The sequence below is a fragment of the Mytilus californianus genome, unplaced genomic scaffold, assembly GCF_021869535.1.
Source record: "Mytilus californianus isolate M0D057914Y unplaced genomic scaffold, xbMytCali1.0.p SCAF_7, whole genome shotgun sequence".
Classification (NCBI taxonomy): domain Eukaryota; kingdom Metazoa; phylum Mollusca; class Bivalvia; order Mytilida; family Mytilidae; genus Mytilus; species Mytilus californianus.
The window spans coordinates 45576282-45601410 of NW_026262723.1; the positions used below are offsets into that span (position 1 = coordinate 45576282).

At 30.8% G+C, this 25129-nt stretch overlaps 1 protein-coding gene across 2 annotated transcripts in view; it reads left to right on the forward strand.

Annotated features, from left to right (window-relative positions):
- The window catches only part of LOC127709120 (protein bicaudal C homolog 1-A-like), a 103378-nt gene extending 79397 nt beyond the window's left edge, over positions 1–23981 (forward strand). The window contains exons 10-21 of one of the 2 annotated variants that reach the window (XM_052214470.1): positions 132–205; positions 1183–1348; positions 1613–1756; positions 2396–2548; positions 3246–3329; positions 4916–5612; positions 6566–6705; positions 9197–9357; positions 11096–11216; positions 11933–12078; positions 13553–13652; positions 14956–23981. In XM_052214470.1, coding sequence (XP_052070430.1) covers positions 132–205; positions 1183–1348; positions 1613–1756; positions 2396–2548; positions 3246–3329; positions 4916–5612; positions 6566–6705; positions 9197–9357; positions 11096–11216; positions 11933–12078; positions 13553–13652; positions 14956–15380 — 2411 coding nt within the window. In that variant the 3' untranslated portion in view covers positions 15381–23981. The remainder of the gene's footprint in view (positions 1–131; positions 206–1182; positions 1349–1612; positions 1757–2395; positions 2549–3245; positions 3330–4915; positions 5613–6565; positions 6706–9196; positions 9358–11095; positions 11217–11932; positions 12079–13552; positions 13653–14955) is intronic. The other variant, XM_052214471.1, reaches the window with a different exon arrangement.
- The last annotated feature ends 1148 nt before the right edge of the window (positions 23982–25129 follow it).

The window sequence follows — 25129 nt, forward strand, 5'->3', positions numbered from 1 at the left end:
TATATTATGAACAAATATGTCAGCCAGTTTGTTAAAAAAACACCATTGTACTTGAATGTCGTTTATGTTAACCCAGTATCTCATTATTTCATAATTATTAATTAACACATATACATGTATTGTAATTTCAGGAAAGATAACCCAGTTGATGGAACATTTAGATGTATTTATTAGTGTTAAACCAAAACCAAAACAACCAAGCAAGGTAACTAAATGTTAAGTCTATTTTCATTTTGATTGGAATTTTCTTTGATTTTAATTTAAACTAACACATCATGATACACCTACACTGAAATTGTTATAGTTTTATCCCAGAATAATAGTCCAGTTACAAAAAGACTGGAGCTAGTACAAGAGCTGGTCTACATATAAAACAAAATTGTTAGGAAATAACTAATATGTCCAAAGAACAGAACTTTTTTCATTTTATATCTTTACATTTGTTGGAGCATCTTCAACAATGAACTGAAAACCCAAGCTCTTATCACATGGTCAGGATTTTACAAGAGTCTCTCTTTGACACCCACTTCATATTTTATGCTTATAGAAGGAAAGCATGCTGTTTGCCTCAGTTTATCATCCAAGGCCTGATAATAGGACTATGATCATAATAACTACATTTCAAACAAAAAGACTTACAAAAGGCTACATGACAACCTTAGTAGAAAAACTTGACAAAGAAAACTAAGGCTGAATTGAGCACTTACATTTTATATATTTTATATGAAAATTAAAATATCTAATGAATTGATAGATAGAAAGACGTTTAACATTTAAACAAAAAATCACATAAGAGTATTGTATATTCAGTCCTGATTTTTCAGAATTGTGGTGCAAAAATTTGTCTTTATATAAGAATATGGACTTATATTAAAATCCAAATTTGAATGGATGAAAAAGTATGAATTTGCTTAGTTTATAAAACCATTATAGAATCTAAATTGACTTATAAATTTCAAAGTTATATGGGTTTTAAATTGAATTTTGTTCACTGAATTGTTTGTTGTTTTGTTTTTTTCTATACAATAGATCGTTATTTATCAATATAAGTTATAATGACATCACTATTGAAATTGATTAATTTTCTTCTTATTATATCATTGCAGAATAATTGATAAAAGTCATTATTAACAGTTTTGTGTGTTATAAATCAGACTTTATTTAGTTTTTTTTATTTTTCAGTCTGTGATTGTTAAAAGTATTGAGAGAAATGCACCAAACATGTACTTAGCAAGACTGACCCTGCTGGGTCTGAAGAAAGATGAGAAGAATTTCCCTCCGTCCTGTTCTACAAATAGTCCTTTTCCAAACCTGTCTCCAAATAATGGCCTGGGCCTGTCGGCATTAGGTATGTGTGGTGTTCATTTAAGTGCTAACCTAGTGATGTCCTCAGAACATACGATTTGAATGCATTCTTATTTTCACAAGAATTTATGTCTAATTTTATTGTTTATACATTCAGGCATATAACAGTTTGTCTTGTTAGAATAGATGATCAACAGTTTAAATAGTTGAACCTTAAGTTGGTCTTCTTTTCTTATATATAGGAAAAGATCTCTAAGAAATGTTCAGCATATCTGTATGTGTAAAATATTGATTTTTTTTACTTTAGGGTTGTTTGGTCCAGGGTTGATATCTGTAAATACAACGAATTCACTGCTGATGTTAAATGGACACAGTCCAAATACCTTAGGAAGTCAACAAAGTAGTCCCAATGGACAAAGTCCACAAGTCAACTGGGTTTCTGCAGCTCCATGTAAGTGCAGTAACTAGTGTTTTAAGGTTTCTAATCAAGTGTGACTGTTCTTTTCTGGTGAATCTGTTAATCTTTTACTTGTTTTTTTTTTGTGTAACAGTTCTTTATATTTAACTACTGTAAGTTCAGAAATTATTGCAATGTTTTTATTATTGCTAAAAATGCAACAGGGTTATAATCGCATCAATTTAAACTTCATTTTGAAATTTTTATATGAATTAAACAGGATTTTTCTCAATATCGCAAAAATTAAAATTGCATTTCAGTCTAAAATGACAAAATCGCAATAACAAATGCACGCAATAATTTCTGAATTTACAGTAACAATTATCATGATTAGTAATTTCCAGTTGGAAATGTTACTTATATTTCATATGATAGAAGATATCATGTTTGGTTCTAGACTTGGATGCTTATTTTAACCTGTTATTCTGAAGTCAAGTTAAAGAAACCGAATTCTTTTTTCTATTACAAGAGTTAAATTGACTGAATTGCACTTGAAACAAAACGTATTGCCTAAAATCTAAAGATGTTCAGTCACTATTTAGACTCTATTTTAGGTCTGTAATTGGTTTTACAGAAACTGTATTGGTGTAATTGGTGTATGTTAATTATGATTAATAAAAATTATACTTTAAGGTATATATCCTCCTATGATGGTGTTAAACACCCCGGTGGTACCTACATCCGTCCAGTCACAGTTAGAACTCCTGTCTCAGTGTAATGCTGAATTACAGAAAGAATTAAGTCAAAATGGAGGCATTAAACAAGCCTCTGTCTCAGTAAATCAAGGTAAGTGTTGGTAATTTGAACATAGTCTTTAGCTAGAACCTAAACCATACTTCTGTTAATCTGTTTTCCTGCAAGTTGGCTATTTCAATTTCATTTCATCAAGACCAGTTTAAGAAAAACAAGTATTTAAACCATCATTGCTCAGATTAAATAGATTAAAATGAGGTTTAAATTGTAATAACCAACTGGAAGAAAACTGGAAAACATTTGCAAGGGTTTGATACATTACTACAATGCTTTACAGTTGTGGACTCAGGATTTTGAAAAAATTGGCCCCACCAAGCCAATGTTTGGAGTGGGGCTTGTAAAAAGTCTATGCATTAACCATAGTTTTATAATGGGCCCTACCACTAGATCCCAGTCTACTTTAATAAGGGCTGTAGCAGAAATGAATGCTCTGTTGAGCCAGGAGGCTAATTTTACATAGTTTTTAATTATTTGTTTCATAAGTCTATTGCTGTTTAATGAATTTATGTTTTGATCATTATCATTTTTTAAACATAAAACTTGGACTGATTTACCATATCACTTCAAGGGGAAATATAGACCTCCTACCAAAAAAAATAATAATCCCAAATAAAAAAAATAATGATAAAATAAAAGCTATTTAAGCTTTGAGTTCACCTTAACTGACTTTTTCCTTGTGAAGTCTTTAGGTTTAATTAGTTTTATTTTGTAATGGATGTCTTTTTTATAGTGCCAAGTAACAATCAAAGTGAATCAAATAGTCCCTCCAGTAGTCCCCATGAGAAAGGTCAGATGGGCAGAAGTCAGTCTGCTGGTATGTAAAAGTAGCAAAGTCTATAGAAGTTAATCTAGTTTTACCACGCTCCTTCAAGTCAGGCTGAACTAGCCTTTTTGAATTGTTATATCTACCAATAGCCAAATGCCACTGGACTCCCCAGAAGAAATTGTTAACCCTGTTTATTGTAAGAAAATAGTTAGTCATACATAGAATAGTTAGTAAGTAGTTTATTTTTCAAAAGTGAAAAAAGATATTTGGTATTGGTCCTTAATACAACACTAAATTCAACAGATGTCTTATTCAATAAGTGCTATATTGCTTTCAGTCAAAGAAAATTTGATTAAAGGAGAAAGTTCATTGTAGGACTTATTTTAGCCTTGTGAGTTACTCAAAATATAAAAACTTGAATGATATAAAAATAAGAAGATGTGGTATAATTGCCAATGAGACAACTCTGCACCAGAGACCAAATGACATAGTAGTTAACAACTATAGGTCACTTTACCGCCTTCAACAATGAACAAAACCCATACAGCATAGTCAGCTATAAAAGGCTCCAAAACCTTGGTTTAACATGTTAGGGGGCACCCAACCCTCTCCCTAACCTGGGAAAGTGAACAAAAATCAGTTGAAAAGGGCTTAACTCATCAGATCGATACCAAGAGAAAATCAAGTAACAAAAACAGACTTGACACCATTATTGGTTACATTTTAAACTGGCTAAATATAAGCATTTATTAAAATGTAAACATTATGATTGCCATGATGACACAATTTGATGTGATGTAATAGCAAGGATTAACCTAATTTTAGCAAGAAATAGATTAATTTCAAGAACATTTTTAGATTTGGCGTAGATCACAAGCATCACCAAAATGATTTCTGTCAGCAAGTAGATAACCACAAAATATACTTCCTGTACAAATATTATTTTTGGACGAGGGATGTGCTCTGTGATATACCATTGCATGTTTGAGTCAACAGTCATGATTTTTTTCTCTTGATAATTTAATGAATTTACTGTCTTTTCATGGCTGTGTTACCCATGAAGAACAAGTATTGTAAACTGAAATAAAAAAAAAATAAAATTGTATTTTTGTTTTGATGACGGTTGTTGTTAGAAAGTTTTCATGATTTGATATTGAAGTTTTGTCTGGTAAAGATACATATACAGTTATCAATCCTGGTTATGTTAATTCAACATTGGTGCCAACCAAACCTATCAAAAAGCACTCCATATTTACAAAATGTTATATCAAAAGTCATAGTTCCAGTGAGAAATCATCACTTTTGAAAAACATGGAAGACATCTGAGAGAGAATATATCAGAATCCTTTTACAGAGGAGTTCATTACTGATCTTCCAAAAGTATACCAAAGATTAATGGGTTATTATAACTTTATGAAATGGACCTTAACTGTTACTATTGAGTGAAAGTTACTACCATGTATTTGCTTCACATAGCATTCCCAACAGATGAGACATGAGCAATTAAAAACATGAAATCAAAATCTTACAGAAAAAACGTTTGAACAAAAATGCATAAAAAAATTTGCACATATAAGATTGGCATATTGATATCAATATAATATGAAAACTAATTATCTCTTTGTGTATTTTAGTAGAATTATCCAACTTTCAGAAGAGTCCGAATTCATTTAGTGGTATGATAACACGTGAAAATTATGAAACCGATCCTAACAGTAGTGCTCATACACATGATCTTTTGGGTTTAAGTAAAACAGTAGATAATCAGTCACAGAAATCCTTACAGCTGGACAGTAGTCAAGGGAGACGATCCTTAGAAAGTAGTCTCTCTCATGAACAATTAAGGACAAGTCTCTCTTGTGGACATTTAGAAAATAGCCTGAACAGAGCACGTCATGAAAGTAACTTAACTCAGCATAACTTGGAAAGTAGTTTGAACAGGAACAATCTTGCAAACAGTTTGAATCAAAGAACTCTTGATGGCAGTCAAAATCGCTCTGGTTTTGAAAGCAGCATTAGTCGACAGACACTTGAAGATAATTTAAATCAAACTGCCCTGGCAAACAGTTTGGGAAGACAAGCTCTGCAGGACAGTATTAGTGCATCATTGTTAGCAAACACTCTAAATAAACATATGTTAGATGGAAGTTTGAATCGAAATAGGTTAGATAACAGTCGTAATAGACAGTTATTAGAAGGTGGTTTGAACAGGGCTGTATTAGAAAATAGTCTTGGAAGACAACCTCTTGAAGGAAGTTTGAATCGAAATATTCTAGAAAATAGTTTGGGAAGAGCAAATTTAGATGGGTCTTTTCACAGAGCTGGTCTCATGTAAGTAAGATTAGCTTATATTACGCACAAAGCTCATGTAATGGAGTTCTATAGAATTCATATTTTAACAATCGAATATCAGATTCTTTATTTGCACCAAAAAAAAATGGCAATTTGAAATTTGAGCTTATTCTGTGGGTCAGTAAGTCTTTAATTGAAGGGACATCATATGTCACTGGATGTTTAGGAACATCAGTCAATTAATTTTTTTTTTCAATGTTCTTTTACATAAAATAAATTGCATTGACTATATTCATTTGTGATATACAGTCATTGACCATATATTGTCTTGTTTATGACATTGACAGTGCGTTTTCATAGTGTTTTATTTATGATGTCAATAAAGAATACAGGTTCTTGAAATGTTTTATGTTCTTAGCTTTTAATTCAAAATTGACGATTTTTGCCTAAAATATTTCATATGGAACAGTTGTAAAAATTGCAGTATAAAAAGAATAAGAATAAATTGTCTTTATTTATTTTTTCTTAGCTCAAACTGGATAGAAATGCTTGGCAAAGCTTCACATTCTATCTGTTTCTAAGCCTTGTACAAATAAATTTCATATTTCGAGACAGTAAAAAAATAAGATGTAGTAATGAGGCAACTCTCCACCAGAGACCAAATGAATTAGTATGTATAGTATTTATATATAGGGGCCTCGGTGGCCGAGTGGTCTAAGTAGTTACTACTGTAATCACTAGCCAGTCAACACTGAGGTTGTGAGTTCGAACCCTGCTCGTGCGGGTGCACTCGACTCCAATCTTAATTGACTAGGATTGTCAGTTTTCCTATCGAAGGTCGGTGGTTTTCTCCGGGCACTCCGGCTTCCTCCACCATTAAAAACTGGCCGCCACGAAATAGCCCAAAAGCGGTGTTAAAAAGTGGCATTAAAACACCAAAAATCAAATCAAATGAAATTTTTATATATGTATTGTATTTTGTTTAATTATAGGAACACAGACCATGTTCCTGATGCTGAAGCATTGGGACTTCTAGAGAATCATATTCATGGTTTGGATCACAAAGATTCCACATTGTTTCCTTTTCCATTTGCTGTTGATTATGAAGAAAGAAAACTCTTAGCTACAAAAGGTATAGAAAATAGTTTTGAAATAATTAGACCTCAAAAAGATTTTTGTTTGTTTGTTTTTTGTGGTAAAAATGGCATGAAATGCAATCAAACCCTTTTGTCACTGACTTGATAGCTTTATTTACAAATGAAGATAACTCCAATTCAAATTATTGCCTAAATGTTACTTAATACAATGCAGTGTTTTACTTTTAAGTTTAAATTTCAAAATGAAACAGTCTTACCCTTCACTGCTCACAAGCACTTTGATTTTGTGTGCCACAGTTGTTTCTCTAAAAGTGTCAAGCAAGCTAGGTTATTTGTCTCGCCTGTGACAAAAGTCGCAGTATGCGAGACATAGGTATTACTAGCCGATGGTGGCGGCAGCGGCGTAAAATATTTGTATAGAACTTTATATTTCAGAAGGTAGAAAACCTTGATGCTTCATATCTTGTATGCAGATACCTTATTTTACAAAGTTTTCGTCAACCATTTGTCCATTGTCCTTGACCTAATTTGGTATATGGGTTCCTTGCAACGTCTATATGTCCGTCAGACAGAGTTCACCTGACCTCGACCTCATTTCATGGATCAGTGATCAGTGATCAAGGTTAAAGTTTCTTGATTAGGTCCATTTCTCAAATACTATAAGTAGTAGGTCAACTATATTTGGTGTGTGGAATGATTATAATGAGTACATGTCAGTCTGGCAGGTTTCATCTGACGTTGACCTCATTTTCATGGTTCATTGGTCAATGTTAAGTTTTTGTGTTTTGGTCTGTTATTCAAGTACTAAAAGCAATAGGTCAACTATATTTGGTGTATGGAATGATTGTAAGGTGTGCAAGTCTGTCTGGCAGGTATCATCTGACCTTGGCCTCATTTTCATGGTTCATTGGTCAATGTTCAGTTTTTGTGTTTTTGACTGTTTTTCAAGTACTATAAGCAATAGGTTAATTATATTTGGTGTATGGAATGATTGTAAGGTGAACATGTCTGTCTGGCAGGTTTAATCTGACCTTGACCTCATTTTTATGGTTCATTGGTCAATGTTAAATTTTGTGTTTTGGTCTTTTATTCAAGTACTATAAGCAATAGGTCAACTATATTTGGTGCATGGAATAATTGTAAGGTGCACATGTCTGTCTGGCAGGTATTATCTGACCTTGACCTCATTTTCTTGGTTCATTGGTCAATGTTAAGTTTTTGTGTTTTGGTCTGTTTTTCAATTAGCATACACAATAGGTCAACTATATTTGGTGTATAAAAAAAGTGTAAAGTGTATATGTCTGTCTGTCACAATTTATCTGACCTTGACATCATTGTCATAGATCTTTAAAAATGTTAAGTTTCTGTAATGCTTTTAGTTAAACCTTTATCTTTAAGACTTTCAACATAAAATCAATGATCAGTAAAGCAGGCGAGACATTTCAGCGTGTGCACTCTTGTTATTTCTTCAGAATATCAAGCGTCAAACTTCAATGCCATAATTTTAAAAATGATGACTAATTGCTGTTGATGTACATGTTTAAGCAAATCAGTAGGGATAACATTTTAATAGTCAAGTAAAATTTTGAAATAGTTTTGTATCTCCTTGGGCAAAAGAAGTAGCAAGACTTAAGTGTGCTGTTTCCATGTCAGCATTGTCATCAAGCATTTATAATTAGGTTTCACAGGCAAGACATATGTCTGTGTCAACAGTTTTGTTTTCTTAAAAAGAACAAAAAATGGAAAAGTTTTAGAATCAAAGCTTTGTATGACTACTATCAAGGTTCAGATTATAAACAGGTCAAATTAAAAGTACACCACACTCAAAATCTCAGAGCAATAGAAATTATAAATGCTCCATTTTAAAATAAATTAGGTAATAACTGTATTGTATTTTAAGCTTGACCTTTGTAAAACGTAGATTTTACTGTCGCAAATAGAGTTTACCTGGCGATGTGTAAATAGATATTTGCACCAGTAAATCAAGTTTTACAAAGGTAAAGCTTAAAATAAATACACTACAGTTATCTCCATTCTAATGCCACATATTAAGATAAATTTCATATTAGTAAAAATTTTGCCTTAAATATGCCATAAATCAAAAAGTCTGGGAAACTGTTACATCGTCATTGGCATACTCCCGATGTCGGGCATAAACCCTAAATGTATATATACTTTTCGGACACTTCTGAATTGGTTAAATATTGACAAAAAGAAGATTTTGAGGCACAAAATGTTATGTTTTTGTTTATTTTTTTTTAGAAATTACATACCAAAAAAAAAGGATTTCAAAATGGTGGCTTTCTTTAGTTACGGACTGGTAGAAAGTGGAATCTAACCCTTCAAAATATTTGTCAACGTCCAATGGAAATAATCATTCTAAAAGAATTGCATTAGAATGATAGATTCCTGTATTTTCAAAATGATTTATATGAATATAAAGGTTCAGTACTTGTTTTTTAAATGAAACATATACATAGGGGGTATTGGTTTATTGACATTGATTGTTCTAATATAATTTGACAGCTATGCAAAAGAAACCTGAGGGTGAATCTCGTACACCAACTGATTTATGGTCAGGGATGGGATTTTCAAAGTCAATGCCTGCAGAAGCTATCAGAGAGCGACTTGCTAGACAGTTACAGAGCATGCAGCTGTGTGACCCAAATATGACTACCACTTATGAGGTATTGAAAATTAGAAGCATATCTTGTATTTATAGATAGTCATGCCTTCAGTGGTTTTTTTTCTTTCTATATATTGTAATAACCTTAACACAAGTGAGGTTTTCTGTGTATATTTAAATAATAGCATCTCACAGATTGTTACTTGGGTGACATTGGTTGCATTCGATTGTAATTTTGATAATAAAGACAAATTTGAGACACCATGTTGAACTGCTGTCTGTTTGTCTGTTGACATATATGGCACATAGTTTAAGGTAGATCAGGTGTCTTTTTATGAGCATCCCTTGGCATGTTGCAAAAATAATTTTTTGGTTTAAAAATATTTTACCAAGTATCATTCAATATACAACAGAAACATCTAAAACTTGAAATTTTTAGATTAAACTATCAAAATATTAAGTGTCATTAAGTATATTTGAAATTTTTAGGAAAAATCCTTTTAAAATCAAGGGCAGATAATTATATTGAATTTGATAGGACAATTCGTGTTTTTTAATTTTTCCAGAAAATGACACCCTATTTTTATGCCCCACCTGCGATAGTAGTAAGGGCATTATGTTTTCTGGTCTTTGCGTCCGTTCTTTCGTCGGTCCTTTCGTTCGTCCTTCCATTTGTCCCGCTTCAGGTTAAGTTTTTGGTCAAGGTAGTTTTTGATGAAGTTGAAGTCCAATCAACTTGAAACTTAGTACACATGTTCCCTATGATATGATCATTCTAATTTTAATGCCAAATTAGAGTTTTGACCCCAATTTCACGGTCCACTGAACATAGAAAATATAGTGCGGATGGGGCATCTGTGTACTATGGACACATTCTTATTAATTAATATTATATACAAAGTATTTATAAAAAGCAATTCTCTCATTGAATTTTAACCAATCCTATTGATTAATGTTTCCTCAATAAGGAAAAATTAAGTTGCCCCATTATAAGCCATTTAAAATAAATGTGATTTCATTAATTTTAATGTATTTTAACCAAAAAAACAAGGTCTGTGACCTAAAGTTTTTAAATTGATATTTGAAAGTACATTAACCTAGAAGTCTTTTACAGAAGTTTTAAGAAAAATCTATCATCAAACATTTCAACACCCCAGCTACCTTAAAATTCTTACTTGATGACTTTTTTTTCACAAAAAATATTATGCATAAAACTGAATGTTATACTGTAATGATCATGACTTGTGTGTTCTTTTACTGGTTTTTTTTTTGTGAAAAAGAGCACCTTGGTCGGAACAAATTAATTTTTATATCTGTCAATAAATTGGATTTATTACTATGTTCTCAAAATTGTGTCAGACCATTGTGCGTTTCCTAAGTCTGTTCTGCATATATTTGGTATGTAGTTTTAAAAATGTGTGATTCAATAACAATACAAGATTAAAGCATATTGTTTTAACACTTTCCACTTATCCTCTTGCATTTATAAGATCCACATAAATCCTCCTACATTTATTTATGTCAACATGATTTTGTATGCAAACTTTTGTTATACTTTCCATCAGGATTTTGATTTTTTTTTTAAATTAAAAATTCACAGATAGCTGACATTTGATTTTAAAAATATTTGACATATTAAATAAATATGGAAAAAATACATGGTAGAATTGTCATGTTATTATGTATAAAAGGGAGATAACCTTATATGAAAAACTGATTTAGTGGTGAATAGAAATTACCTCCCTTTTATTATTAACCATACATAGGTATTCATCTGTTGTTTAATGATTTTTTTTCAGTCTGCTAATGAACAGCTTGGAGAGGAGATAGAACATGATCCATGGAATGATCAACAGACAGTCCCTCATAAGAAACCTCTTAACCCTGCCCCAGGGGAATACCCAAGCCCAAGGAAAAAATGTAAGTAGTTTTAATAACAAAGTTTACAAATCACTGAGGTAAATTCTTTAATTGACATTTATTGACATTGAACCAGGTAACGATTTGTCCCTAAGAAGCAGTAGTCACAGTAGTCATATAGGCAAACATTGTATGGCAATTGACTGTTTCCAGACATGCCATTTTTTCAATGTGATCTTGGGAAGACCCTTTCAAATCTTGTAATTTTTGCTGGCATCATAAATGTTGAATAATGGTTATTCCATTACAAAATACATGGGACACTAAGAAGGTACATAAAAATGAGGGAACCACTCATGGAAACAGCTTGACAAATTAAAGGGTTTTTGATCATGGAAAGCAACATTTAAATTCCCTGTCAAGAAAAGCACTAAAGTGGGGTTCCCAAATTGTTTTTATTAATAGCATCTTCACAAAGTATACAAGAAAGATGATGAAGAATTGGAAATTTAAGACCTTTAATCCAACTGACATGTGCATACAACATATTATATGAAGATTTAATTGCTGTTCAACAATCTGGTTAGGCTGTGGCTAATTGTAGTGCTATGCTAATGTTTTTTTATGAATGTTAAGTTTTAGTATTTGACGTGATGAAGACAGTTATTAAAAGGTGAAGAAGGGGCAATAAAAAATGTTACAATAGGGGAAATCACCCAGGAACAAAAAAATCCTATCATATTGTTTTGTTTTGATGTAGTTTTGTTATTTTTCAGATGATATGTGTTTAAGTAGTAGTAACCATGTTGATAGTGGCGCCCTGCCACAAGTCAAACCATGGTGGACAACTAGTATTGAACTTGCTGAACTCTTTAGTAAACTGGGGTTAGGCAAATACACCGATTTGTTTCAGCAACAAGAGGTAGGATCCTGTTGTATACAAATAAAGGGGACAATCTCAGATGCAGTATTATATGAGCTGTATCTAATAGAAATCGACATGATACAAATGAATATCAATACATCTGTTAACCTATTTCGGGTTGAAAAAATTTCTACTGAAAGTCTGTAACTGTTTGAAAGTTTAGTTGTCATAAGAACCCTACAAAACAGACCAACATTCATCTTTTATTTTGTATTTGCATATTCTTTAATCAATCAAAGTCTTATACATGTACATGTATACATGCACTTGCATAAGGTTGATTTCTATATGTCTATAACATGAAATATGTATTTAGTTGCAAAACATGAAATTATCTCTGCAAAATTTACAAACATGAAGAAAATTAGCGAAGAGGGCATTAAGTTTTACCCTTGTCCGTACGTACGTACGTCCCAAAGTTGGTTTCCCTTCTCTATCTTTAGTTTGCCTCAACTAAATGTTATGAAACTTATACAAAATGCTTATTACCACAAAACACAGATCAAGCTTGAATTTTGGTGGCATCACTTTAACCGTTCATGAGTGATGCCCCTTTACAAATGGAAAAATTGTTGAATTTTTTGTTTCCGTTGTCTAACTTTAGTTTGCCTCAACCTAATGTTATGAAACTTATATACAATGACTATTACCACAAAATACAGATCAAGTTTGAATTTTGGTGGTGTCACTTTAACTGTTCTAGAGTTATGCCCGTTTACAAATGGAAAAATTGCTGAATGTTTCGTTTCCGTTCTCTAACATATGTTTGCCTCAACCAAATGTTATGAAACTTGTACACAATACTTATTACCACAAAACTCAGATCAAGTACAAATTAGGGTAGCATCACTTTTACCGTTCTTCAGTTATGTCCCTTTATAACTATGATACACAAGCGGGGGCATCATCTGTGTCCCATGGACACATTCCCCATTTATTTTCATCCTGCAATTATAAGTCTCCCAAAAAAGTTTTGTTCTATCATGATTGCTACATATTATTGAAAGAATTTGATATTGATAAGATCTGACATCAAAGAAGACACCAGTACTAACTGTTTTCTGCTTGAAATAAATACAGGGATAAGGTCTCTTGATCTGTATAGTATACTAATATCACTGAATGTTTTGTGTAGTTAAATGGATCATTCCAGGATAAATAGATGTTGCTTATACATATGTTCACAAGTAAATATTTTTCCTTTTTATGTAAAATGTATGGAATTGACTGTTCATTTTGATGTCTTTAATTTTCATGAGTAAGAAACCTACTTTCTTTGTTATTAAAGAATGATTTTATGTCAAATGGAATTGCTATAATAGTCATAATGTTGAATTATTCTAAAATGCAGACATAGTATAAATACTTACAAATAAAACAAAAATGAATCTACTCTAGTTATATTGTATATTGTGCTTCAATCTTGTGAATTATTAATGGAATTTAAGTATTGTAATAATTGTATTTTCAGATTGATTTGTCAACATTCCTTACTTTAACTGACCAGGATCTGAGGGAACTTGGAGTTTCCACTTTCGGAGCAAGAAGGAAAATGTTACTTGCAATAACAGGTACTTAAAGTGTGACCATAGATATGGAAATGACTTCCAAAAATATAAATTAATATTTAAATCATCTACCACCAAGTTTTCATGTGTAATTTGCCTTTCAATGAATTTTAATGGAAAAAAGGGAGGTTGATCAGCTTCTCAGTTTTGAATAAATACACTTGTTCGCCTTTATATCAGATAGGATTTCCCCCCCTTTTTTTTTAGAAAAATTTATAAAGAAATATCAGCAAGATTCTTAACATTGAAAACCAGGTAACTCATAGATTTAAGCATGAGTTGCATGATTTTAATCCCTTGTCAGGAATGCTCAAAAATGATGGTGAGAACAGGATTTTGTGAAAGGAGTTACTAACTCTAAATTTTTGGCCCAAAAAATCTTGATTTTTTAAAACTGTGATAATGTTTGATAAAATTTGATGAAAACTGCTGTCAAAATGTCCACTTGTTTTTAGTAAAAGAAGATTTTCACCAATTGCGTCATTGGTGATGTATTTGTGACTACATAAACCTATGTGATTTGCGTTAAAGTCTGTTTTTTGCATAATTTGACAAAATGTAAATGAAATCTTTTCCTATTTTAGGCTTATATATTTATAATATATAAAGTAGATATGCAATTTTTGTTATTATACTATCAAATATGATACACTTAGCAGTACATACACATTTGATTTACTCAAACAACTGAAATGTAAAAAAATCACCTTTAAAGGGCCTTTAATTGGGGTTACTGGCTCTACTCCTTTCCACAAAAAATGATGTTCTCCTAACACGAATAATTCAGTTATTTTCTGCTGCTCTCAAAGGTTCGTCAGAAGAAGAGATTATTTTGGTGAGTTGGAAACAGATTTTTCCCAAAGGAAATTTCAATAATTAGCCAGTCAAATTTGGTTTTTGAAGTTCTTCTGATTAATGGCAGAATTGAAAACAAATCATAGATTTCGAGGCATGTTTTGGATTTTGAGTTGATTTCCTCCGTCTGCCTATGGTACAATTATAATGACTGTGATCATGGTGGCTGAATTATCATTAGCAAAATGGTTGTTATGAAAGCCTCACTGTGATTTCAAGATGAGAAATAGCAAATGTAAACTCTGTTCCATTGCTTTTGGTTTTTTCATGTGTCCTTAACTGATACATATTATCCTTTCTTTTATATTCCAACAACTGCTTTTTAGATAAATTATTAAGAAATGAATTATTGAAATAAATCAAAAGCATGGATGTTCAAGTCAGAATGGGTGCCTCACAGCACTTCAAAAAATGGTCTTTTGATGTAAGATATACTTGTTTTTTCTTCTAGATCTAAACAAAAGGAAATCCATGATGAATAATGAGAGCGGTAACTATGAGGGAAATACAACCCAACAACAGACCCTGAGCACAATGCCTCAAGCATCTTTATTGAGTCAAGCCCCTTCAACATACACACGTGTAAGAGCACCACCTGGGTTTGGACCACAACCCCAACGTTTGCCAGTTACTTTGAATAATGCTCCATTTTCAGCCAGTGAAATTCAAGGACTTTCATCACATAGTCTCAGTAGTAGTGCTGGGAGCAATCTTTTTGGTAGTCATGGTCCAATTGGTCTGGGATCACGACACATGTCATCAAGTTCACTGTCAGCAAGTGCCAGTAGTATGAACTTTCGTGAAGGTGGTGTAGATAATTTAAGATCAACAAACAGTTCTAGATCTGATCTTGCAAGTCTGAGTGGGAGATGGTGACATATTCTTCATTTTTAAGTGTAAATTATGCAGAAGAATGAACATATTTAAGCTGTGTAATTTTTTGTTCAATACAAATCATTAAATTAATAGGGGATAAGGTTATTTTACAGAAATAAATTTCATGAATATAGTATCAACTCCAAATTTGCCCATTATGAATTTCTTTTTCAAATTTGAATAATTCTTGTAAAATGATAGAAAGAAAAAGTATGTAGTTTTACTTAAGTACAAGCGTGGGTCAATGATCAGCATTACATAGGTACAAGTGTGGGTCAATGATCAGCAATCAAGTGTGGGTCAATGATTAGCAATCAAGTGTGGGTCAATGATCAGCAATCAAAATATTGTGACATCAATTCTGTTTTTGGGAGGTTGTATAAATTTTAATATATGCAGTAAAACAATACGATAATTTGTTTTCCCCAAACAAGATGGTTCATACATATATGAAATAACACAATTTACATAACAGTACAGTATTTTATATGCTTAAATATGTTTTTTGTTGTTGCATGGAATAACACATTTAATGTTAAAAACAACCATGTATATTAAAATTAACTTTTAATCATTTATATATGGTTGTTGCAGGCAACAATAAGTTTTAATTTAGTCATTTTTGCCATAATTAACTTTATATAATGGCTTTATTTACTCTTGAATGTTTCTAATCTAAAGACAAAAAAAATGTATTTTGTTAAATATACATATATATTCATACCTGAAAATCTAAAAACAGTATTTCTCTACAAGGTGTTATTGTATTTTAGATTAAGTTATAATTTCTTCAATTAAATTTTGTTGTATAAATAGCAAAATAAATTGGTTACCAAAACATTATTGCAACTATTTAATAGTTCTGCTACACACATACAAAATTTATGCTAAAAGTACACTTAAAAGTACATTTTTACTGTTTTGTTCATGTTTGTGCTTGATTCTATTGAAATTTATGTATTCTACATCTGTAGTCGGATGATCCTGAATTATGTCAATCTACATTGCCCAAAAACTCAAAAAATATACAAAGAATCCATTAATTAAATTTAACTGATTGTTTAAAAATTTGCTACATGATGCTTATGCTGTCTTATTTGTGCATTCCAGCTGTTTTAATTTTCATAGTTTTCATTTTTCTATCTCAGTGAAAAAAAGTCCCTAAAGCATTCAAACTTTTCAAATGTGATAATGGATAGGGCTATGAGGCCTATGTTTGGACCCAAAATATGTAAAAAGTAGAAAACTGTTATGTTTGTAAGAAATTTTAATGGAATCAAAAGGAGTAAATGACAATGCTTTCTAATATTCATTTTGAGGTACTTATTTAAACACAGTAAGGTTTTTTGTTCTCACAATACACCTTAAAGATATTTTTTCATTAAACAAATATCTTTAATTAGCAAGAAGTTATAAAACATTAAGGTACAAAATGAAATCCCAACCTTACCATTCATTAAGTAAATACTTTTTATAAGAAATAACCTCAGTTCAAATAATCTATGTAGAATATTTATTTGTCAGTGAGTGGGGCAATATTCAGTTTTGCATGTAAATATTTGATAGTGTTTCAATTATATATGCAAACATGATGTGATTGCAGGACTTTAATCAAAGAAATATTTGAAAGCACTTATTCCAAATATCCTTGATTTTCATTGTGAAATTTCTTCCTGACATAGCATGTTCCTTTTTTTATAAAAAATAAATATAGGTCCAATTTAAGTCTTGGTGTACCACTTACCTTTATTATCCAACATCAGCTGCATATAATGTAACTATTGTATATATATAGAGTTTTATATAAAGATGTGATACTATATGCTGTGGTCTTCTTTGTAAATATTATATTACATGTGTAATGGCTTTTATTTGCTTGATTATTTTTTATAATGACAAAAATCTTGAAGCTTTATCCCAAACAGTGGACCTTGGAAATTTGAATGTTATTGTTCTCATAATTGATATTGATTATTTTGTTTCATATGATTTGTTTATTTACCCATCCAGAACTAAGAGAGGGGAAAAACAAGGAATTGATCTGAAGGAGATAATGGAAGCCGATGAGGAAAGAAGGATTTATCATACAAAATTCAGTCATTATGCATTTCTGTGGAATTACACTCTTGAAATGTCTCAAATATGCAAGCATGAGTTTTTTCACTATCATATCAAATATTGTACTATGTACATACTTATACAGACTTTTTCATATTCATCATTTCTTAAAATTTTCATAAAAGTCATATGATAATTATAAGCTTTCAGTCTTTTTGGTATATTTGGCTGAAAGAAGGCAAAATTTGAAAAGAAAACCTCTTGTTTTATATACTTGTATGATTTATCAATAGGTGTTAAACTGCATTCATACAGTATGATCTTATACCAATTTTCTTTTTGCTTTTACTTTGTTTTTTCCAATATACAACATGTACAGATAGATTAAATGTGTTTGTTGCATGTTATGACTAGATTAACTTTTCCTTCTGACTGGCTAGGATTGAATAGAATACCATTATAAATTTGTTAAATTAACTCTTTTTGATCATTCAGTGAAGTTTCTAAGCCATGTGTACAAAAAGTATGTATTAGATATATTTTTTAGATATTAGATTTGTTTTTCTCTGGTAATGCTGTTATTTAAAGTAGTCATGACATATTATAATTGATAATTCAGTTTTATATTAACATCTCATTGTTAGCTTTATGTAATATTTATTTGTTAATGTTTTATTGTTTGTTTCTAGTCTGAATCATTTTGTCTCTTGATAGTCTAATTCATTTTGTCTCTTAATAGTCACATGACTTTCTTTACAGATTTATTAGCTGATTTTTTTCATGCACATATCATAAATTGCATAACAGTTTGACTGTAGTTTTAGTGATTATCAGATTGCTAATTTATAGGGAATCGTTTTTCTATAGTTTATAGAATTATAAGTTAGAAAAAAATAGCTCAATTTATCAATGCCATTATCATGACGTGTAAAGCCATGTATATACCATTATATCACATGATTAAAATCATTTTGACAATCGAAAAATAATAGTTATCTTTGACTTAGGGTAATTATTCAGTCTATTTTACTTCTATACTTATTTTTATTCATTTCTGTTGAAGAAAAGGCCATTTGACAGATCTGTCCTATAAAACTCCAAAATGTTAACAAAATAATCACATACAAGTAATTCCAGGATTCTGCTGTATGTAATGAAATCCTCTCTTAAAGTAAGCATTTATACATATATGTATATGTATATGTGAAATAGTCCTAAGAATGAAGAAAGACAATTGGATTGATGATGCAGAAACAATAGATATGAGTAACCTCAAAGAAGTCTTAGTTAAGCATAGACATTACAAACACACTTCTTGAATAACTGGACAATAAAAGTGCATTTGAAAAAAAGAAGGATAAGTCACTGCTGTCTACTCTTGAATGCAAAAAGAACTGAACATTAAAAATTTAAACGATTTTAAAGACTTTTAAACAAATTTTAAGCTACCTATAAATGACTGCTTTCTTTCCTTAAGCTGATAACGTAAACAAACAACGATTAATCAATTTTACATTACTGTTATTGTTTTACATTAATAATATCAGAAATTAAGCGTAGGTTGTAAATTTTGTATAGATTTATCATTTATCACAATGATTGTGTATTTATAAGTTTATTTTACTATAACATAGATATGTAGCTCCAATAAATATTGTAGAAAAAAAATTATGGTATGAAATTGACTCAAATTCCGTCCAGTGCTCACTGTTCTTGAGCAAAACAATGTCTGTGATTATTTTTTCTGATTGCCATTTTTTGCCAATATATGCAACATTGAAATTTTATGAACTCGACATCATTTGGGTATAGAGAAATTGAAATATGGTTTAAAATGTATGATACTAAAAGGTTCATTAATTTCAGTGCTGTTTTAATTCAACCTTGCATGCAATTTTTTGCTACATTTGTAAACACATTTTGAACAATACATTATTTGTGTTAAGTAAAATAAGTTTGTTTAAATTTTTTGGAACCATATTATCACTGTCAATTAAAAAGAACATAAGGATAAATATATTAATAATGGAAGGTGGACTGTAAATGATATTTTGGTATTTGTTTCCATTAGGACCCTCTTTCAGTTGGATAAGAGGACTCCTCTCTTGCTTCTCAAGAATATCACCGTTACTAAATATAGTATTAAACAGAAGAAGAATATCTTACTGAAAAGCTGGAAGCCATTTTGGAAGACAAAATGTAGCCAAATTTTGGGTGACTTTGTGTGATGTTTGCTTTTATGATTCTATCACTTATGAATCAATATGAAATTATGCACCCTGGAGAATGATAAAGGGTCCTTTTAGCCTTGAGTTTCCCAACTAGAATGATTGCATAGAAATAATTTTTTTTTTACATTGCTGCAAACATCATCAAATTGCAACACATTTCTTCAAATTTCAAGCATTTACAATACCATTAATCCTTCGATATCTTATATCACCAAAATTACAAAAAAGGGACACAAATGATTTGAAATTGAAAAGCAAATTTTATGAACAAATTTTACAAAATGTATGCATTTAGACACATGCACACAAATGTAGCAAATAACTTGTTAATTTCATTAATGAATATGATAAGTGCTAATAGTTTTTGTTTTTTTATTGTTTTTGTTTATATTTTATCATGTCGTTTTGCATCAAAGTGTATATTTATATCAACTATTTATACATATCTTTATAATTTAACAAATCACTCACTCCATTCAAAAATGAAATTAGTGGTTTCTATTACAATATCTTTGTCTTTCATTCCATTTGCTAGAAGTATCATTTCAAAGAACTACACGTTGAAAATTGTTTATTGGTTCTATTTTGAGGGATATTTGGCAGTTTGGAAAAAAAATATTGACATAAGTAACTAAAATGATTGTCAATTTGTGTTCCATCTAAAAATAATCATGCAATTTTACATTTACTTTACCTGTTGTAGGTAATATTGTCTTTTTTGTTTCTCTTCAAGTATTATAACATTTATCTGAAATAATTGAACACCTTTGTTCATAATTGTTTTTTTTGTTTTTGGTATTAAGGTCACAGGACATTACTTTGTGTGCTATATTTAGATTATATTTTTGTTAACAGTACTCTTACTATAATATTTGTGTAAGATGCAGGAAATTTATAATGTCTACTCACAATTTTTTACCTCAGTATTTTAATGATTTAATAATTAAACATTTCCTTGAGATCTAAAACATATTAATCATTCACACATCTACCAAAGAAGGTCAAAAGAAAATTTCAAAAAATTATAAAAATAATGATGAATTGGCTTCACAAGAAAGATTTTTTAATTGGAGTGAAATGTACATAAATATCTGATTAATTTTCACCATATGTTTTAAGAGTTTTTTTTTTAAAATAGCACACAATTACAAATATAATTTCCTGTTGATTTGAAGAACCAAAAATTAGAAAAATTGCCTTCTGCTCATAATGCTGCTCAACAGAACTTTTAGATTGTTGACATTTTCTGTATAAACCAGTGACATTTTATAATATTGATTGATTTAAATTCATAATCTTTATTCCTTATGTTATTATACATATTTTGTATATTTTTTTTATATGAAGGTCCACTGGGATATGTCCATTGTGATTCAACATTTGGCTGTGGAGAGGTTGACAACATTCTTCTAATCAGTAATTGTAACTTTTACAAACTTTGATCATCATGTAGTCCCTATTTATTTTAGTTAACGCTTATTTAGTAATTCATGAAAACTTTTTACAATGATATTAATTCCATAAACAATATATTTTGAAAATAAAGGGATGTTTTAATTATTTATGAACATACCGGTAGATTTCAGAAAATATACAATTCCCAAATTTCTTGATTAGTCATTTTCATACATGTCTGAAGAGATAATTAAAGGCTACTCCAGAGAGGGAGTGATAAAACTTCTATTACTAGTTTGGGGTACACCAACATTATTTTAATTTTTAAATGTTTTCTGTATTAAATGCATATAACATTGACCAAACTGATGAAATACCCACACCTACTGTGGAGTTCTGACCTTTTCATGTATTTATTTATGGAAAAGCCTTTATCAAATTGTAAAAATCTGATTACTGAAACTAAAATTTCAAGTCTATTTTTATTGTTCATCTGAAATCTTGCTACAAAAATAGTAATTAAGTTCTTCAATATACTATTTTTTAATAATAAAAAACAATGAAATTTAAGTCAACTATTTTAAGCTTAAGGAAAATTTATCTAAGCTTTAGCCTTCATATACTAGAGTTTTTGTTCAAGGACATTGCTAAAACAAGAATTGTAATTTTTATGCCCCACCTACGTTAGTAGAGATGCATTATGTTTTTCGGTGTGTGCGTCCATCTGTTCGTTTGTTTGTTCGTCCGTCTGTCCCTCTTCAGGTTAAATATTTTGGTCAAGGTAGTTTTTATACGCCCGTTTACGGTATGTATTATGGTATACCTCTGTCTGTCCGTCCGTCGTCAACATGTCGGACATTAACTCAAAAAGGCTTTAAATAATATGCATGAAACTTTGGTGAATTGTTTATATCTATTGACGTGAGCTCCCTTTCGTTTTTTATAAATTTCAGATTTACCGTTTCTGAGTTTTTGGGTTTTATTCATTAAAAAAGGGGGGATTTTCCAGTTTTCCGACAATAACTCAAGAATGCTTTTACCAACTTGCAAGAAATTTTGGTGAATTGTTTATATCTATTGACATGAGCTTCCTTTCGATTTTTATAAATTTTAGATTTTACGTTTATGAGTTACAGGGTTTCATTCATAAAAAAGGGGGATTTTCCAGTTTTTAGACAATAACTATTTTTTATTTTTTTTCAGCAGTTCTCATGAAACTTTGGTGAATTGTTTATATCTGTTGATGTAAGCTCCCTTTAGAATTTTATAAATTTAAGATTTTACATTTCTGAGTTCTGGGGTTTTATTCATTAAAAAAGGGGGGATTTTCCAGTTTTTGGACAATAACTCAAAAATGCTTTAAGCAGTTCGCATGAAACTTTGGTGAATTATTTATAGCTATTGATGTAATCTCCCTATTGATTTTCATAAATTTCAAATATGACATTGAGAAGAAATTGAACTTTATTTGTTTATAGTCTGACAACAGATTTACTAAGTATTGCGCAACAGCACAGTGTATTGCACAACAGCAAGAAATCTTTAATTGAATATAAATTCAATTAATATAACCAATTTCAAGTTCTTAGACTACATTTATTCAGAAACCTATAATATGTCAAAGATTTGATTAAAATCCAAATTCAGACCTGTATCAAGCTTGAATATTGTCCATTTTTGCCCCAACTGTTCAGGGTTGGACCCCTGCGGTCGTATCCAGCTGCGCTCAGCGAAGCCGTTTATTGATGAAGTTGCATTCCAATCAACTTGAAACTTAGTACACATGATCTTTCTAATTTTAATGCTAAATTAGAGTTTTGACCCCAATTTGACGGTCCACTGAACATAAAAAATGATAGTGCAAGTGGGGCATCCGTGTACTATGGACACATTGTTTTATTTTCACTTGCAAAAATTTTACTGAGTAATAGTAAAGAATCTTCCAAAAGCAACTCAAGTGATCTGTGGGTTATTTATGTTAAGAATTCCAGGAAAAGTTTATTTATTTTTGCTGAATGTGTCCAAACTTTAAATATGATAAATTGTCAGTTTTAATAAAATCATGACATTTGGTTTTTTTTCACACTGATATATCATTGTCTGTCAACCTCTACATAGGTTTAAATGAAAGGTAAATGGCTGAAACAGATTGGCTTAAGAACCGTATCAGCACGAAGGTTGTGTACAGAGGCTTGTTTCTCTAAGGTTAACAAACAACTAGAGTCCTGTTGTGAAATGAATAAATGAAAAAAGATATGGATAACCCTGAATTTTTTTTAGAGTAATTAGTATTGGTCAAGTGCTGTTGAGGCTTTTTATCCATGTACTGCGAATGTATTTACTTTTGTGGGTACCAGTTTTCGTGGTTTTGCTGAAGTCAGCAAACATGCAATGAGGAAATGTTTATTTTGTTGAAGATTTAAATGCTTTTTTAACCTTTACTCATGAAATCAATGAAAAATTTAACCCCAGGTATAATGAATCTGGGGGATATATTTAAGATGAAGAGATATCAGTGCATGGACCATTACAAAGAAATAAATGGAAGTAAAGTTGAGCTTTATAGCTTAAGACTAATAATGCTGGTGATCTATTACCGTTAGTCACTTATATACTTAAAAGGCTTGTATGTGATGGATAATAGACATACAATTACTGTCAAATTTCTTTTTTGAAAGATGTTAACCTCTGAGAAGCAAGCTTAAAGCAACCAAGGAAAGTAAATTAGGACACCACTTTATTCAACTGCTGTCAATCAAATGGGAACCATAAGGTAGAATTATGCATGGTTGTATTATTATAGCTGCTGGCATAGTTAAAACCATATTTATAGTATATATATTTTTTCTGATAATCATGTTATTGAGTATTCTTGCTTTTGAAAAAAATATGAAATAATAAAAAAAGTTTTATTGTATGTTGATTTTTGTCCATTCACTTTTGTTTACCTACATCCTTGCCCAGATGAAGCTTCAATGTTGAAAATTCTAAGGAAAAAAGTGAATTTGATACACGTTTTCATGTTATCTAAAGAAGGAAAAATAAAAGATTTTATATTTTTGGTGGAAAAACACAAGCTTTGGGGTTATATCTGATTCCTCAGTCCATTAAGTACAACTCCTAAATGACTTGATAGATATTGAGGAAACTTTATGCAGTTGTAGAGCACTACCTTGAGGATGCGTATAAAGGAATATACTAGTAGATCAGGTCCTACATGTTAAAGAGGAGACAATATGTGGTAATTGTCTCTTATGAGTGCAACTCCTCCTAAACGTCTAAACACCACCTTGGTGGTCTTGTGGTAGTGTGTTCGCAGGTTTGAACCACAGCCTGGTCAAACCAAAGACTTTATAATTGGTATTTGCTGCTTCTCCGCTAAGCACACAGCATTGAGGAGTAAGAGCAAGATCTGGTCGGCTCAGAGTCAGAATAATGTATCCGGGTAAGTTGACACTTCCTGTGGACTGTTACCTTGTGAACTAGCACTTAAAAAATCTGCATCAATGTGTCGGGTCTAGTACAAAGCAGGGTAAATAATCATATCACATTAACATGTTCTCGTACGGAATATGCATATTAATTTCTGCTGGATGTTAAGCAGCCATCTATCATTAGACGACTAAACATATTGATAAAACTTTACACAGTGGAAGAATGCTTGATGAGGATGTGCTCCCTGGTCCTGCTTGTCAAAGGGAGATAATCCAATATATTTAATTTAAATATCACATTATGTGGTAATACATGTATTCGTTCACAAGTGCAACTCCTAAAAAGTTGAAGGATATTGATGAAATTTTACACATTTAAAGAACACTACTTAAGGATGGCAATATCTCAATATTATCCCTGCCCAGCAGGTTTGATAGGAGATAATATAGATTGTAGTTGGTTTTTCAGACGAGAAGGTGTTTCTCAGCTACAATCTCATCGAATAGCCAACATTATATTATTATATTGCCCTGAAAATATGTTTAAATTCTTTCAAAGAAGACAGGCGAAACAAAAATTACAGTATTTTAAGATGGATATATAACCTTTATGATCAGAATGAATGAACTT